The 18,932-nt window shown below is 42.2% G+C and overlaps 1 protein-coding gene across 13 annotated transcripts in view; it reads right to left on the minus strand.

The window, feature by feature from the left end:
* ROBO2 (roundabout guidance receptor 2) overlaps positions 1–18,932 on the minus strand; it is a 666,866-nt gene that overhangs the window by 166,380 nt on the left and 481,554 nt on the right. For all 13 annotated transcript variants that reach the window (XM_059720636.1, XM_059720642.1, XM_059720638.1 and 10 more), the window contains exon 5: positions 17,455–17,593. In XM_059720636.1, coding sequence (XP_059576619.1) covers positions 17,455–17,593 — 139 coding nt within the window. The remainder of the gene's footprint in view (positions 1–17,454; positions 17,594–18,932) is intronic.

Below are 18,932 nucleotides of genomic sequence, written 5' to 3' on the forward strand. Positions count from 1 at the left end.
CCGGGCTCTCACAAATGTGAGCCTTGATAATTTTTTCAAAGACTTTACCAAGCATGGAGGTGAAACTGACTGGCCTATAGTTGCCCGGGTCCTCCTTCCTCCCCTTTTTGAAAATGGGGACCACGTTAGCCCTTTTCCAGTCCTCCGGGATTTGGCCCGTGTGCCACGAGCGTTCGAATATTCCCGCCAGTGGCTCTGCAATGATGTCGGCCAGTGCCTTCAGCACCCTCGGATGGAGCCCATCCGGGCCTGCCAATTTAAAGGCATCCAGTTCTTCCAAATGACTCTGCACCACCTCAGGATCTACGTATGGAAGTCTGGCACCTTGCTGCTGCCTCTCTACAACCCCAGTGAGAGACTTGTTGTGCCCCTCAATTAGGAACACTGAGGCAAAGAACTCGTTGAGGAGTTCAGCCTTGTCCCCCCTGTCTGTCACCAATTGTTTCTGCCCATTTAGCAGCGGTCCTATTCCTCCCTGGGCCTTCCTTTTACTCCCAATGTATCTAAAAAACAATTTCTTGTTGTCTTTTACTTGGGTTGCCATCCTCAGCTCCATGGTAGCTTTGGCCCGCCTAACTGCCTCCCTACAAGCACAAGCAGAGGAGGTATATTCATCTTTAGTGATCATATTCATCTTTAGTGATCCATACTGGTGATCCTCTCTTCTCCAAACTAAATAACCCTAGGTCTTTCAGTCTTTCCTCATAGGTCTTGCTTCCCAGACCCCCAGTCATTCTTATGTGTGCTAAACTCTTTCCACTCTATCTCTATTCTTCTTCAAGAGTGGGGCTCAAAAGTAGACACAATACTCCAGGTGAAGTCTCACCAGTGCTGAATAGAGTGAAAGAACAACTTTCTTTGATCTGCAACTGACACTCCTGTTAATAAAATTATGCATAAGTATTAGGGACATTTGAATCACCTCTGCTCATGTCATGTGTCATAGATTCACACCAAAACAGAGTTGCCTTTAGGCTTCACCATGTAGCATTCATGGGTATTCCCTAGCATTAGATCCACACCAGTGGTGTTTAGACTCCATTTGTAGTTGGTGTGAAGCTGGGTTCACTTTGGTCATTTTCATATCTGCATGCATTGTAGTATTTAATATAAATGCTCTTTGGTAATTTCATGGTGTAACTGGAAGATAATCAACTGAGTTACTTACACACACACAAGGCATTGTTGCTTGTAACGGGGAAATCAATTCCTCTATAGCTAGGGCACCTGAGAGGAATGACCCAGCAGGCCAACAGAATGCCAGGTGCCTCAGGGAGACAAGCAATTTCTGATGGTTTCTGGTGACCCGTACATAATTAAACTAATGCTGTTGGGTAGGGGGCATGGGTTTGGAGGCTTCTAAGAGTGTAGCTATGATATAATTACAGTGTTTTGGATTCCAGGCTTTGGAGGTTTAATAGTCCCAGACGTCAGGGCTAGTATAATACTGGAGATACTGGCAGGTCTTCCAAAAGGGCTAGGGTATAACCAGATGAGAAGGTAGGAAGCTTTTCTTGTCTTTTTATTTCTGTCTCCAAACTGACGGTCAGTTTTGCTTGTATAATTCTTTTCTCCTACCTAGTAAGTCCTTTGGTTGTTTTGTCTTCTTCCTGATTGCCTGTGGAGTGATTTCAGAGCAAGTGATATTCCAGGCTAACCCTTTCTATGAACATTTCTTTCATAACCCAAAGAGGAGGTCAAGTGGAGCTGGCAGATTCCCTTGCTGCAGCTGTGGGGTTCAGGACAAGGGCATTTGAGCTGAGGCTTCTGGGGGTGAGGAGTTACCCTAAGGCAATCTGAGTCTGTTCCTTGGGCAGTACAGGGCTCTAGGGGTCCCACGTGGATGGGTTTGTCACACCATAATTTGTCAATAAGAGACCCTCATGTCTCATGGTTGCTTAACACATTTCACAGACTCTACTTTCACTTTAAGGAAAAGGGGAAATACTACATTTTATCCATTCTTCTTTAAAAAAAACCCCTCAAAAGTATACAGCAACAAGGCAGAAGCCAAAATCAGCATCTTGAAGTCACTAAACATAGTTTTTATACAGTTAGCAGAAATATTTGTCTGTAGATCTGAACATGAGGTTTGGTAATATTCTGGAACAAACAGAACTGAGTTAGCCTGTGTGAGCTTCTTTGCTTTAAACATGATGATTAACAGCAGTACCTTTCTCAGTGAAAATTATCTTAAATATTTTTTAATTTTGACTGTAAATCAATAACAAAACAGAACACTGTCACTAAAGAGAAAAAGGTGTTAATGTTCCAATGAGCACCTCCGTGTTTTAGCTGAACTAGAAATCATGTTCTTAAAACGCTTGTTACACAACTGTTGAATAATTCTTAACATAAGACCTACCAAACAAAACTGAAAAATGTCAGAGATTGGTTATTACTTACAATGTAAAACTTCTGTGGTTTAAAACAGAAAAACCTTTTATTCCTAACGGAATCAATGAGTTTGTTGTTATGGTCTTAATTTTGTTTCTGTTTGTACATATTTCTCAGATTTCCCCCTGTCTCTTTTCTGAAAGATTTTTCCATGGTTTTGTTTGGGATTTTTTTGTATACATATGGGTTTTTTTTTTTATTTCATATCTTATCAGTCAAACTTATCAGTCTGATTATTTACCAGGAGCCCAAAATACTTCGTGTCCTTGAAGAGGCTACTACATGTCACAAGAAGGCTGGTTTCCTCAGCATGAACTCTGAGCACCTGCTAATATTTCTGAACTGTAGAGGGATATTCCAAACTGTGCTTTTTACTTGGAATAGTCATTTTTTCCCAGTATTACACAGACTAAGCCACTGAAGCAGGTCATATTAAGACAGTCTCACCTGAGTGAAATTCTTCACCATGTTATTATAAGTATGTAATGTATTATCCAATGAAAAACAATGTTTTAGAAAGAAGTATCAGGTCTTGAAGTTACTAACAATGGACTGGAATACTGTTCCATCTTAAATGGCTTACTTGATTCTCTAGAATTTAAATAGCTTTAAGATAGATAGATAGATAGATAGATCAGCATATATGTGTATATATATATATATATATATATATATATATATACACACACATATATGCTGATCTATCTACATACACACACACATACACACACACACACACACATTATATATATATATATATATATATATATATATATATATATATATATGCTGATCTATCTGGGCTATGATATATATATATGCTGATCTATCTATCTATCTGGGCTATTTACATTCTAGAGAATCAAGTAAGCTATTTAAGATGGAACAGCATTCCAGCCCACCGTTAGTAACTTCAAGACCTGATACTTCTTTCCAAAAAGTTGTTTTTCATTGGATAATACATTACATACTTATAATAATATGGTGCTTATATATATATATATATATATATATATATAAAACTGGGAAAAATTAAACTAGGTGAAAATTTAGGTCACAGTACTGGGCACTTCTACACAGGATACTGCACGGTAGCCTAATAATACTGCACAGTAGCATGCTGGTCAAAAACCATTCTAATATGCTACTGTGCAGAGTTATTAGGCTACTGCACAGTAAGTATCACAAAAAAACATGCACTTGTGCTACTGCACAGTAAATGTAGTTACTGTACAGTCAGTTGGTACTTCAGTAAGGAAGTACTTAACTAAATGTGCAGTAACTATGGCTCATTAATAAATGTGCCCCCTGGGTCACCAGCATATACTCCAAAGATCACCAGTGGTCTATGTAGCATTAGCTGAGAATTTTCTGAATTGAATTGCTAATTGGCATAAATCCTTTATATGTGTAGCCCATATAATTTTAAATATATTTTAGAAATTTGATCCATATGTAAGGAATTCAGGATTTCATGAGCCTGCAAATGGATTACCTGAAACAACAGCTTTGAGATATATAAACTCTTTCCTTTAGCTCTATGAAGGGAACTGACGAAGTCAATTTAAGTGAACACACTGTTACCTACTTCTACTTCAGTTTATCAGATATAGCATATTGTCTCTCACAAAATATACACTTTTTCCTCCCAAAAACAGCTACCAGAAATTGGAGTGTGTATTATATATTAGGAAATATGCTAACAGAAGTTTCTGACACTTAAGCTTCAGCTACATGAAAGTGAAAGTCAGACCTGGATACTATCTGCAGGGTGTAGAAAGATGATCAGGCTGTGCTTCCTAGTTGCTGCTACTCAGTTACTTATTACAAGGAAAAATAGGTTACGTCTTTCAAAAACAAGGTGCCCATCTTATTCCAGAACATGCTTTATGTGAGAAAATAAGGTAAAATTAAGGTGCAGCTAAGGTGATTGTTCAGTGTCCTTGGCTATCACAAAAGTCAGAAATAAAATAACTACTGGACTATTTTATAGATCTTCACTGTAGGACTATACCCTACAGAATGCTATTCAGTGACCTGCCATAGTATCGCCAGCAATCCTGTAGTAGAAGCTTACACATGACTTTGTTTAACGTGAGGAAACTGGTGAGTGAAAAATAAACAACAGCCACGTGTTCTTAACAAGGTAGAGATCTAGACCCAGTGGAGAAGGGAAAACTTAGATGACAGGAGACCTCCACCTTCCTGCAGACTTTTGTCCTTATAGCTGCTGAGATCTTGACATCTTCCACCTGGCATCTGCCACTGGGGACTTGGGCACACCTGCCACTGGAGACTTGGGCACATCTGCCACTGGGGACTTGGAGTTGAGCCATAGTTTGTCTGGAACCTCCTCTCAGGCCTGTATACCATGGGTGACCCTGCCAGGAGTGTAAGACTCTGGATGACATAGCTCTGAGAATCATCGGGATACTCAAACCCCTCAACTCCTGTAAAGTCTTGGTACACAGAGAGTATTTTATGCCACAGTGTATTTTATATTTCTCGTACAATTGACTTAGCTGCCATTTGAGGAGAATGGCATCTGATGAAAAAGGCGTTCAGGATGACAGAGGTTAATGGTGTGGTGGCTACCACTGGATATAGGCAGAAGAGATAACAATGATTGGTGGCCTGATCCAAACCTCACTGAAGTGTATGTAAACACTTGTATTATACTTAATTAGCTTTAGACTGAGCTGTATAGAAAGAAGGGGAAAGAAAAAAGAACAACCTACGGAGAAGGGAAAGACAGCAGCTATCAAAGGAAAGCGGTATTGACAATGAGGAGGGTTAAAAGGAGAGAGTCATAGTTGAAGAGAGCTGTACAGCAACAACATAGTGAGCTGGAGGAAAACAGAACATCAAAAACCTTCCATGCCACAATCTTTAAATGACAACTCTTTCTATAGTGGTGGAACTTCCTCATCTGAGTTAGATCAGAAACAGATAAATGGGTTTGCCTGGCAGGCCTTGGAAAGCTACTTGTGCTATTTTGGGATGTATGAAATATTCACAAGCCATACTTTAGTCCACCATGTGCCAGCTATGCACTGTATTTAACATTACATGACAAAATTCTCTAGAAACTGCCTATACTCTCTCCAGATGTACATAAGAATGCAAATAGCACATTAAACTTTTTATTTTGCCGTCTTTGACAAGCTATTAAGCACATCTTGCTTTCTCTCCTATGCTTCTCATAAAGGGAGTTAATCTCTCCTTGAAGATTAGCCTAGGAAACAAAAAAGCTGGGCATGAAAAACACAATGGAACTAACCAGAGGTTGGTGTAAGTGCTGTAAGTAATATGAGAAGCATCTCTTTTCCCTCATCACTTTATTTAAGACTGTTAATTGTTATTAATTGAAACAGAAATTTACTAATGTAACCCAAGATTAGATTCATCAGACCACTAAAATCCAGTCTTTCCTCCAATTAATTTTCAGTATGCATTAGACTGCATTTTGTTACAATCTGCACTGAGATTAACTCGACCAAAGCACACAGCACTATAGTATTATTAACTCATATTTCATTGAAAGGTCATTGTCCCCTTGGTTGTATCTAGAGGAGGATGCAGTTAAATACCTAACTATCCCATCCATGGAATATGAATGTTGTTATGAAGTACTGCTTTTGTGCAATAGAATTCACAATTACACAGTTCTCACTGGAAGAGCTTTTAGGACCTGATCCTGAGAAGGGTTGGAGACAAAAGTTAATGTACATTCAAAACATCTCTAGGGCCCAGGCCATTTATGAATCTTTTCTTAAAAGCTAACCTGACTGCTTTAATTTACTTAAAAGAACTAAATAAGTCCCATCCAAACCATTCCAAGGAGTCCTATGTAGCAGACAATAAGGGACTGAATTTTACGAGCTTATCTGGTACTCACAGTTTTAAACACACAAGAAATTACAGATGGAGATGATGGAAAGTAGTGCTCTATCTGACAGAATCAGTACCCACAAAATGTCCATGTACATAGTTCATAGATTCAAAGATTGTAAGGGCAGAAGGGACCTCAGAAGATCATTGGGTCTAGCCCCCTGCACCAGGCAGGAAAGACAACTGGGGTCAGGTGACCCCAGGAAGGTGACCATCCAGTCTCCTCTTGAAGATTTCTAGGGTAGGTGACTGCACCACCTCTGGAGGGAGTTTATTCCACAGTCTGGACACTCTAGCTGTGAAGAAGTTTTTCCTAATGTTGAGCCTGAATGGTTTTCTAGGAGTTTGTGGCCATTACTCCTGGTTTTCCCCAAGGGTGCCCTGGTGAACAGTTGTTCACCAAACCCTTGATGTATCCCCCTGATGTACCGGTAAGCTGCTACCAAGTCCCCTCTCAGCCTTCTTTTTTTCAGGCTGAAGAGTCCCAGGTTCCTCAGCCTTTCCTCATATGGCTTGTCTTGCAAGTCTTTGATCACACGGGTGGCTCTTATCTGGACTCCCTCAAGCTTTGCCACATCCTTGTTAAAGTGCAGCACGCAGAACTGGATGCAGTACTCCAGCTGTGGTTTCATCGATGACTAGTACAGCAGAAGAATCACTTCCTTGGTTTTGCTGGAGATGCACAGTTTGATGCACGCTAGAGTATTATTTGCCCTGATGGCTACTAGGGCAGTGAGAAATTTTGGCAGCCGTTTCATTTCAGAGATGTTTCAGGCCATTTTGGTGCACGAAACAGTGAATCCAGGTTGAAACAGACAGGCAGTAGCCCTCCCCCCTCCCATGATGAGCTATTCATGGCCCCATCCTGCTCCCCACTGGGACCCCAAGCCCCCAGCGCCGCCCAGCTGGGCAGTAGGGCTGTGCAAAGCTTGCAACCCATTTGAAACAGATTCGGAGGAGATTCGGTGGAGATGAATCCCTGAAACAGATTCAGCCAAACCAAAACAGGACAGTGATTCAAAACACTAAAAAGAATCACTGTCCTCCAAAACAGATGAATCTGAAACCAAATCAAAACACAGACATTTTGCACAGCCATTACTGGTTACACTGTTGGCTCATATTCATACTGTAGTGTATTATTACCCCCAGGTCCCTTTTGTTCTTGGTGCTGGTCAGTTTGGTGCTGCCAAGCCTGTAGGTGTATAGGGGTTTGTTTGTCCCCAGATGGAGCACTTTATATTTCTTAATGTTGAACTTCATCTGGTCCCGACCTGCCCAGCTGTTTAGATTCACCTGTATCTGTAGCCTATCTTCAAGCGTGACCACGCTTCCCCAAAACTTGGTGTTGTCCATGAACTTGGCCAGTGAGCTCTTCACCCCCACATCCAAATCATTGATAAAGATATTGAAAAGCACTGGACCAAGCACTTCTTGCCGGGACGACATAGATCCATTCATTAGGACTCTCTGGGTCTTACCCTGCAGCCAGCTTCATACACACCTAACTGGCTCACAGTTAAGCCCACAATCCTCCAAATATGTCGCAAGAACGTTGTGGGATACCATATCAAAGGCTTTTTGGAAGTCAAAGTATACAATGTCAACCTCTTCTCTCTTATCCAGGTGGCGAGTTACCTGATCATAAAAGGAGATGAGGTTGGTAAGGCAAGACCTGCCTGCAACAAAGCTACGTTGCTTATCATTCAGAATCCTACCTTCTGCAAGCCTATCACATATAGACTCCTTAATGAATATTTCTAGGATTTCTATTTCCCTGGATAGAAGTTAGGCTAATTGTCCTATAGTTAACTGGGTCCTCCCTCTTCCCTTTCTTGAAGATAGGCACAACACTGGCCCTCTTCCATTCCTCAGGGACCTCTCCAGAGCACCACAAGTTTTGGAAGAGTTTCACCAGGGGTTCCACAATGACTTCAGCCAGCTCCTTCAGCACTCTCAGATAGAGTTCATCCAGTTCTGCTGATTTATAGATGTCTAATTTCTTTAATTGATCACACACCAGTTCTATGGCAATAGTAGGAAGGCAGTTAATCCTGCCCTGTTCATTCTGTACCCTATCTAGCATGATTTTAGTTGAAGGCATAAGGATAAGATGTTAGTTTTAAAAAAAGATCAAATATAATTCAGCTGCAATGCCTTTTTATATGCGGCCAAAATACAGTCAAGTGTCTGCCAGAATAAAAGATAATCTCTAGTTAAGTCCTAATGTGACTTGTAATTAAAGTACAAACTCATAAAATGTAATCAAATTAAATGAAAAAATGCATTTAAAAATACTGGGTAATTGTGCTTGAACAATAGAAAATAATGTATATATTTTTCCCAAAGGTATTTTTAAACAGATATTTTTAATTTACATCTTGAGTAAAGAATAAACCAAATTAATTCTCTCAACTTTAAATAAAGAATAAACCAGATTTCTGCTATTTGCTGGGCTATGTTTCATATAACTCACAATCTCCTACTGCTTGTGTAATCTGCACATAGTTTCTATTCTGAAGTTTAACTTAAGGTTTCCCAGCTAACTTTCTCCCACTGTGTGGGCAGCATGTAGAACAAACACCTCTTCTTGGTGGTACATCTACCACTTGTTATTCCTTAGTACAATGCTCATCTAATCAGACAGTGTCTGTAAATGCAACTTGCAAGTGCAGGTTGTAATTTCATTAAGGATGTATTTACAGAGCTAAAGCAGCTGTTCTGGGCTGGAATACCAAAGCAAGAGACCTATGTGATTGCTACTTAGACGTTTTTAAGGCAAATGAAAAATACATTCTCTGAGCTAGCTTCAATCTCATGAAGATCTGGCATTGCTGTCTTCTTCTGCATAAAAAGGTTTGAACAGTTATTGCAGTGTGTCATAAATTCTAACTTCTAATTGAAACTCTCTTCACTTCCTCTGGAAAAAAAAAATCCTGTGTTACTTGCTACATAATTATAGGCTATGCAGCTGCTCTCTTAGGCTTTTCCAGAAATTTTGAAGACATGAAACACTACACAAACCCTATTCAAATTGTATTATATGCCAAGCCAAAGAAACGTCTTTCTCCATGCCATGAATCTCAGACAATAATTGTGTTCCCCTTTCTATTCTGAGGCCTAAGAAGTAGAACCAAGACTTGATTTAGGGCACATGCAGTAAAAAGTCATTACTGTAACTCCCCATCACTTAGGAATCTGAAAGTGCAAGTCCCATGTGTGTGAGGCCCATATCACAGCTTCACAAATGTCCTCGAAAAAGAGTATATCCTGAGATTTACGTATTGCCAATGTGTCCTAATCATTCAACCTAACCACTTCTATTTGGTTGCTTTGAAAGCTTCTTTTGTCCTGTTTACCTGTGTCATTTGTAATGCAAAGAAACTTTATTCATGAAATATTGAACGGAATATTTCAGCAAGGGGCATAAGGCTAGTGAACCCACGATTTCCTTTTCACCTTCAGTAGCTTGACATGAGTAATACTTTATTAATTATTCCCCTAGCTATTATGCACTGCAGTAGCAAGGGATTTAATGAACAATTTTTAAAGCAATTAAAATAAAATATAAACCATGTGCCTCTATCCTTGACTCACAATGCATTTCAGTCTTGGGTCATTGACTCCAAGTGGACGGCCTTTGGAATAAAGCTTTACACATCCAAGACTTTACACTGTAGTATTATTTTCTCTGCTAGCATCATATCAAAATTTGTAAAATAATGTAAATTGAGATAAAGTTCTGAAGGAACCCTTGTTATTAGCAACAATAGTAAGCATTTCAATGATGTGGGGATCTTTTTTTCAGTTATTATACAACACACTATGAAGTAATAGTGATATAACTGACTGTGTTGTATCTTAATCACGTGAAGTGATTATGCTTTCCTTACCTTTACATTGCTCAGTAAAGGAAAACTTTAAAAAAGATTCAGGACTTGACACAGAGGGAGAAAGAGAAGATTTTTTTAAGGCTATGTATGCGCCAGTTCTGCATATTGGTCCATGTTTGTAGACCCCTATGTTCAGAGAAAGAGGGTTAAGCTATCTATGACAAAATCAAACTATCGTTCTAATTATTTTAGTACCACTGAGCTATAAACTTCTGAAAGTTGAAACGCCTAAGGGAAATCTTAATACCCCTTTTATAATTGTTACGCTACTGGGCATCTACTATAATCCTGACATTGTAATCCTTGGATGAAAACAAGAAGATAATACCATTTTAAAAACAAAATATATATTAGCATTAGGCAGCTGCACAAAGAATGTCATCAGCTGTGCTCAGAAGACTGGTTTATTTTTGTAATAAACAACACAAAAGAAAAACTTTCTAAAGGTTTCAGTTTTGAACGTAAATGGTAAAAGGCTTATAATACAGAAGACAAGAACTAGTTTTATTCTCTCTCAAATAATCTCCCATTCATTCAAAGTAAAACTACTCAGAGGTTCTTTTCTCCTCAACTGACAAAGATGTCATTCTGTCTCATATCTACTTTTCTTTGCCACACCAGAAAAAAATATAACAAAAACATTTGTTTTACCTCAGCATGAACACTAGAAAAAATTTAACAAAAATATTTGTTTTACCCCAGCACGCTCTAAATTTAGATGCCTTAATAAAACATAATATGAAATGGCCTGGGAGCCCAAGGTATCTTCTACTCTGGGAAAGATAAAGACATTAATTGAAGCTTCTGTTAATATAAATAGTTCACATCTCTTTAAATCAAGGTTGGATGTTTTCTTAAAAGATATGCTTTAGTTCAGCCATACCTACTGGATTTGAAGCAAGAATTAATTGAGGGAAATCCTAGTCTGTTATTCAGGAGTTCAGGACTAGATGATCACAATGGTCCACTCTGAATTTATGAATTGGAGTATGCTTTTGTTCTAAGAACCGGACTCAGACAAAGACTTTACTGGTGAACTTTCAAATTATAAATGCAAAAAACTGTTAATGTAATATTAAACTGCACTGAAAGAACACTATAAAACATCTGGAGTATTCTCTGGTGCCTGAAGCTGGTTATGATCAGAATGCAACTATGTAGCTCCCTTTCATTTATTTAAAGAACAATGAAAACCATTCTACATTTCCCCTTTACGTTGAGACAACCTTGTGCATTTCTTAAAAAGAAACTTCCATTAAGGAAAAAAGCAAATTATAACATGGTATGAAATTAAACAGTTTTGTACTATAGTTTAAATATGAGAGGAGAGGAGAGGAACATAATAGCATTGCAATGAACATGCGCTAATGAAATATAAAACTTAATTGCAAAGCACTGTCAGTTCAGCATCTGTCATTTCTACTTATAAGACTGACTTAATAGTAGTAATAATGATTTTAAAAATGCAGAAAGACACTCCTAAGTCACTAGAACACAACAGATTTCATAAGAGCTATCATACCCAGAATGCACTAAAAACATACAGCAGTAACAAAAGCAAAAACAAATAAACCCTTCATATTCCCAGACATCAGAAGCTGTACTTCAGCGTATGCATTTTAACCACAAGCTTTCCTCCTGGTGGTTTTCCAACTAAAGATATACATACCTATTGGGCACAAAAGCTATGTCAAAATGTTTTTGTTTTAAATGGAAAAGTAAAGATATATTTTGAATAAGTCTAAATGCAATGAAGCCTATTCAAAAGCATTAGGAAAGTACTCAGAATCATTCAGTCTGATTTTTTAATCATTGTATTTAAGGAAAAAAGGAGTAAAAACCCCAAAGTGGAAACATTACCAGGTATAGTGTTGTTACAAAGAGTTGCACCATTAACTTCAATGTAATTGTGTACAACAGTAAGAACTAGATTTGGCAACAGCATTTACCAGATCAAGCCCTAAAATACATCCAAACACATGATCATTATTACATTTACTATGCCATCATAAAAAAAATCTAGTTGCTGTATGTTAAAGACAAAGCTATGTGTTTTTGTGTGTGTGTGTGTGTGTGTGTGTGTGTGTGTGTGTAGTTGCGTGTAATGCTTAAAAGAAAAACTAAAACAATTAGTGTATAGTTAGAAAATTAGGAAACAGAATTTCTTTGTTAGCTTCATAATTTTATAAACCCAGATTTTCAAATGGCAGGGCATGTCTCAAAAGCAGACCATGGAGGAGCACTAAATTAGTTGTACCAACCAACCAGTGATAGGAGTGAAATCAATGGATAGTATAGTGTATTCATAGAAAAAAAAACCTGTTATATCATGGTTTGGGATGTTTTCTATCTGCAATATCTTAGTAGGGTGTTACTTTCTAAGAAAAGTTATTTAACATTTTATGAAAACCTGGCACCTTTAAGATGGTGTGAAAACTCAGAACCACTAACAAGTTTTAAATACTTGATACCAGGGTGAAATTTTTAGGAGTTATTGGGCATGTCTACATGTGCATTTAGGCCAGCTTACATTTACTGCATGGTAAATTACTGCACACTAAGTGGGAATAGGCAAGGCATCTACATGTGCAGGTCAGAGCAGCCTGCCAAGGGCACCTGTGGCTACCAGGGGAGCTCCAGCCTCTGGTCAGATGGCTATCAGCACTTGGCAGTCATGCTAAGGCCAGAGGAAGCTGCCAACACTTGGTGGCCATCTTAGAAGCTCGCCCCCACCCTCTGATCCACTGTCTGGGAGCTGCATGCTCAGTGCAGGGGCAGCAACAGTAGCTCCCTCCTTGCCAACCCTGCCTTCCTGCACCACGGCTGCCCCTGCCCCTACCAGCAATGACTAGTGCCTGGTGCTCCTGCTGGCCCTGGTGCTGGCCCTGCTGGCCCCAGCAGGCTCCCTTTGCCCAGGCCCCAGGGCAGCCATGCACCTACCAGCTGGGTCCAGGGCACTGGCTTCAGGAGGCTCTGGCCAACTCCCTCCTCCTGAACTCCCTGCTCCAGTCTGCCTGCCCCGCTGCCTCATACCCCTGACCCCCTGCCCACCCCCAGCACCATTCAAGGACATGCACATGGGTGACACAAAATAGCTTTATTTCCTGAAAAACCCTCCCCCCTCAACAAACAGATCCCCCCCCACCTCCATGAATACTGCCACCTCCCCACCCTCCCCACACACCCACAGTAAAAAACCCATGTCCCAAACTGAAAACTACATTTAACTGTCTGACCCACTCTCCGAGTCCTGGCGTGGGGGGCCTGTGGGGTGAGGCTGTGTAGGGCACAGACCCCAGTGTCAGGTGCTCAGCATCTTGGCCCTGAACAGTTCGCCCATGGGTCTGGGGGCTGTAGTGACTGTTGCAGGCAGTGGGCACCTGCTGTGGCGCAGGTGGCTGGTGCTCCTGCAGAGCAGGAGGTGCCCCTTCTGGCCACCTGAGTCCAGGCCCAGGAAGGCCAGCTTCCCCTAGTGGGACTGTGTCTGGAACCCTTGGCTCCTTGGCTGTGTGGACCCAGGGTAAGTGGCTGGGCCAGACCTTGATGGGAGGCAGAAGGACTAGGGAATGGAATGAACCAGGGGCTCCTGCAGGCAGGAAGTGCTGGAAGACCTCCTAATAAATCCCAGGCGGGAACTGTGGCAGGGTGCAGGGCAGAAGCGAGGGGACCTGCAGGGTTGGGACTGAGCACCAGGGTGCATGGGTGTGCCCGCCAGGGCCAGGAGGGTGTCCAGGGCCTGGCAGTCACCATCCGCAGCAACCACTGCCTGGCCCTGGCTCTTGGTCTGCCGCTCAAAGAGCATGATGTGGCACTCCTCAAAGGCCTCCATCCGGCTCCAGTGCTCCTGCTTTGCCCACTGGAATGCCTCCTCCTAGATGACATCCTCCACCCACCATACCTGATCCTGCACTTCCTGCTCTGTAGCCACCGTCACCAGTCACTGAAGCAGGATGGTCCGGTCCTTGGTGTGCTGCTGCATGTATGGGTGGATCCAGGAAGCTCCAGCAGTAGGTGGAGGTGACCCAGATCCTGGGGCTGGTGGCCCCTCCCTGGTGTCCAGATATTGGCCCCTCAGAGGCCAGAGACAGAAGCCTTTTGTGAGAATTTGCAACACTTCAGAAATAAGATGCTCTGCACCAGGGGCTGTGCATCGCCGCTGGTATCAATGCCTTCCTTAGGGATGCGAGAGGCCTATGCCCACCCAGATATGGGGACATGTGCTGCCCAACAGTGTCCCACCTCTCTCTGTGCTATGGGGTGGGACCCTGGGGCCAGGGGAGTGTAGGTGGGCTGGGCAGGGAGTGGGAGCAGGGGCTGCGGTGAGGACTGAAAGCACCCTCCCCACATTGCATGACTTACCATCTGCCTGGGGCTGGTGAGGCTGGCAGCTTGGCGCAGGACTCTCCATTGGCCTTGGCAAGTAGCTGCATCTGGTGTCTGCAGCCAGTGAGCCGGTGCCCAGCCAGGGGCACCTCCTGGGGAGGAGCTGGACCTGCTGGCAGCCAGCAATGTCGTGGCTAGCCATTCCTCATTTTGGGGCACAGGGGTATGGAGCTGCAAGGCAGCTGCTGGCCAGGGCTCCCTGAGCTGCTGCTGGGCGCAGCAGCCACAGAGGTGGGTAGGGCGCTGAACAACTGAGGGCTACTCATCTGGGGAGGTGTCACACACAGAGGGGTGAGGGTGGGGTAAGGGTGAAAACTGCAGGCTTGTGACCTGGTTCCCAGAGAACTAAAATGTTGTCAGTTTCTGCATAAAGGGCATGGTCTTGTGGTCACGATCGAACTGGCAGTCATGATTGGTCATGGCCACCCACTGTGCACACAAGGCCTTGACCTTCATGCGGCACTGCCATGCCAACCAGAAGTGGCCTCTCTCATGCATCCCACCCAACAGGGCATCATAAGCATGGTGGTCAAGCTCCCACTGTGTGCAAACTGCCTCTGTACCTCCACACCCCCCTGGAGGACACGAGGTTGTGCACCTCCTCCTGGGCCCAGTTGGGGCCTGGGGCCCTGGGTGCTCAGCTCAGACATGCACAAGTGGGCGGGGCCGGTCCTCACCGGGGAGGACTCAGTAGTGGTGCCTCCCACACAGGATCTCTGGGACCTCATGCAGCTGCCCCTGTGTGGCCAGCCCTGGACAACACTCAGGAGCATTTAGCAGTGGGGCAGGGCCAGGGCCTGGAAGCCACGTGGCAGAGGCAAGTGTGTCACAGCACATATGCACAGCTGCAAAGACATGAGACAGTGCTGGGGCTGTGCAGGAACAGGGAGCTGGTGCTGCCCTCCTGCCACAGCCAGCCAGGCAGGAGCCCTGGGGAGCTTTGACACCTGGGCAGAGGGAGCAACAGACTGCAGCCCTTTACAACACTCACCTGTGACCAAGGAGCAGCTCTGGCTAGTGGACAGGATAAGCAGCAGCAGCCTGGGTCCTGTCCAGGGAGCACACAGGGCTTGCAGTCCCCCAAGCTCCTGTGCGGTGTGCCTCAAGGCACAAGTGGCTGTAGGCTTTTATATCTTGCAACTGGAGGCTAACAGAGAGCAGCAACACCCTGGGGGAGGGGTGGGGACCAGCTAGGAGCCCTGGAACTGGGCTCTGGACATCCTATCTACTAGGCTGGGCAGACCCAGTAGGGAGGCCCCTGGACTACTGTGCCATAAGACATCTACATGTGTGTTATTGCTCAGTAACTAATCAGGCATAAATTTGATACCTGCATGATGCAGGTGTCAAATTTATGATCAAATCAGCATAAGTCCCCATAGTTACTGTGTGGTATGGGAATGGACATATAGACATGCACCCATACTGTGCAGTAATTTTGTTTACTATGCAGTAAATGCACACATGTAGATGCACCCATTCAGTCTGCTAAGGAAAGATGTGAGTTAGGGGAAGGGATTAGGAATGCTTGCTGAATTTCTAAATAAAATATTCTTGTCATCCTCCCCAATATTTTATCAAAACACAAGCTTATTATTGGCATGATACAAGACACAGAAATAATACAAAAACATTTCTTGCTTAGGAAGCTAGGAAGGAAGGAAGGAAGGAAGGAAGGAAGGAAGATTCCAATTTTCAGTATAAATTATTATTTAATTGGCTGAATTAGCAGTAGTTTTCATGTCACCTTGTCTATATAAGGAGACTGTGGGGTCAGCATGGCACAGTATATAGTTTACCAGGGAAATGAACATGAGATTCATTGGAAAATGCATGCAGTCATTATATCTACTGTATATCAACAGTGGGTGCATCTACACAAGGAGCTACAATGACATAGCATTGGTGGTCACGAACTGTGATGCTGACGCTACTCTGCAGTAGGGTCAGAAATGACCCATACACCTCTGGGACTGTGCAGTAATGGCAGTTACTGCACAGTCATTTAGTTCTTGTTAAAGAAATGTGCAGTCAGGGGCATGTGTAGATGTGCCCAGTAGATCACAAAACAACCATTTCTAACAAAACATAGTATCACTGTTGAGAAAAATGCTCCTGTTTTTATCAGTTAAAGAAGGAGGAATGTATGGTTGCTAAGAGCAATCATATCCCTACTCAACTTCTGTTGTGCTCAGCTGAACAAGCCAAGCTCATTTCACTTAATCTTCTAAGATGTATCTTTAATCTTCTGATTACCTCAGTAGCTCTTTCTCCACTTGTTCCAGCCTGAATTCGACTTCCTGGAATGTGGTAGACATGAACTGGATGTGCTATTCTAGATGGAGTCTCTTTACTTTCTTTTTGCCCAATTCCAGTCTTTGTTACTTATTTTTTAGAATATTAAAAAAAAAAAGTATTTCCCCATCCTGAATCATGGCAGAAGAAGGGAGAAGAAGCCAACAATACATGGTATGCTGCCCTATCTTTATACATTTTACATTAGTATTTCCTGGATGCCAGTGCACTCTGGTTTGGGAACCTCCTGTTGAGCATCACTGAATTATATTTTAGGATTACTATCACTCCTACCCCGCTAAAACCCTCATCTTTATTTCTAGGTACAGGTCAGATATGTTTATCAAGTACAGAGAATACCTGTATTGGGATAATACCTCTTCCCTCTCAATAAAGCCATTAATCAAATGATTAAACTCTGGGTAGATTCCCTTATCCACCAGCCTAGAAGCATATTTTAAACAGTCATTGGCCAACAATCAATAAAGCTTCTTTATTTATAACACCTGACAACAGGTTTTATGTTAGTGACCAAAGCAAGATTAGTCAGACAGTGAGGACTGAAAACATTGAGAACAAGAATGGTTACTCTTACCTTCCTCGTGGCAAATCTGCATCATCTTTCTTCCACCGGACTGTTGGCTGTGGATCTCCCTGGACTTGACATCGGAATTCTACCACCTCTTCTTCCAGGACCACCTGGTTAATTGGTCTCCTGAGAAATGTGGGTCGTTCTTGAAAGAGATTTTAAAAGTGATCTAGTGAGTTAGGATGGCTAAAGCTACACTTATTTATGACTTTTTACCACCATTTTGTTTACTAGTTTACTGAGTCAAGGGAAAGGAAGCTAAGGTCTAAATATCAGCAATAAGTAGAATTGATGTCAAAGCTCAGGACTAGGATGGAGGACCAGTGGCTGCCACATTATATTGTAATAGTAAAAACTGCAAAAGGATTAAGGCACTGAGACTATTTTTGTTCTTTGCTTGGATAGTAATTAGCACAGTAGGTTCATGGTTCATGACTAGGAAAACAATTGATGTAACTGAATCTACTATAGCTTCAAATACACAGCCTCAAGCAAGAAGGGACTACACACCCATAGGCTTAATCCAGGCAAATTCAAAGAAGGCTAGAAAGAAACCTTCCACAAAATGACTAGAGGTCCAGGAAACATGATTTATGAGGAAAGGCTGAAAGAGATGGGATTATTTAATCTGGAAAAGAGAAGACTAAAGGGAGATTTAATAACAATCTTCAAATATCTGAAGGGTGTTATAAAAAGGATGGTGACAGACTATTTTTGGTGGCAGCAGAGGACAGGACAAAGAGTCTTAAATTATAGCAAGGGAAATTTAGGTTGGGTTTTGGGAAGAACTTTCTCACTATGAGAGTGTTTAAATGGAACAGGCTACCTAGAAAGGCTGTGGAACCTCCATTCCTGGAAGTTTTTAAGAACAGGTTAGACAAGCTTTTGGGTGGGATAGTTTAGTCAAGGATAATTTTGCCTTAAATGAGATGGCTTCCTGAGGTCCTTTTCAGCCCTACAGTTCTATGACCACATGTAAATGAACTCTGAAGAACTCATGGCAGGAGTGGAGGGATAGAAGGGAGGGCAGCATAGCCAGAAAAAAAAGGGGAAGGGGAATGGGATTACTAGCCTTTCCTCCACCCCATGTCATAAAGTGGGACCAAGTGAGTAGTCTGCACCATTCACAAGGAGACATCTCAACAGAGCACTCTAGCTCAGTCTGCACCAGCCCATAGAGCTTTTAAGATCCTATGGATATGTCAATAAAGAACAGTCCAGTAGTCTTCTTACTGTGGTATCCTGCCTTGTACAATAATCAATACCTTAATGCTGGGGAGGGAAGTAAAAACTCCCTGTAGTGTACCAACACCAATTTAACAGTGTTGTAAACGGGGTCAAGATCCTTCCTAGTCTCCACTGCTAACTTCACCACAGGAAACGAAATTGTGCCTTGAATAATGAGTTCTGTTTACCCTTGCTACATTAGTTTGCAAAGCTACAAATATTATTAATTGTCATAATATTACCCAGGCCCTTTTAAA

This window comes from Alligator mississippiensis, chromosome 1, assembly GCF_030867095.1.
Source record: "Alligator mississippiensis isolate rAllMis1 chromosome 1, rAllMis1, whole genome shotgun sequence".
In the NCBI taxonomy this organism is placed as follows: Eukaryota; Metazoa; Chordata; order Crocodylia; family Alligatoridae; genus Alligator; species Alligator mississippiensis.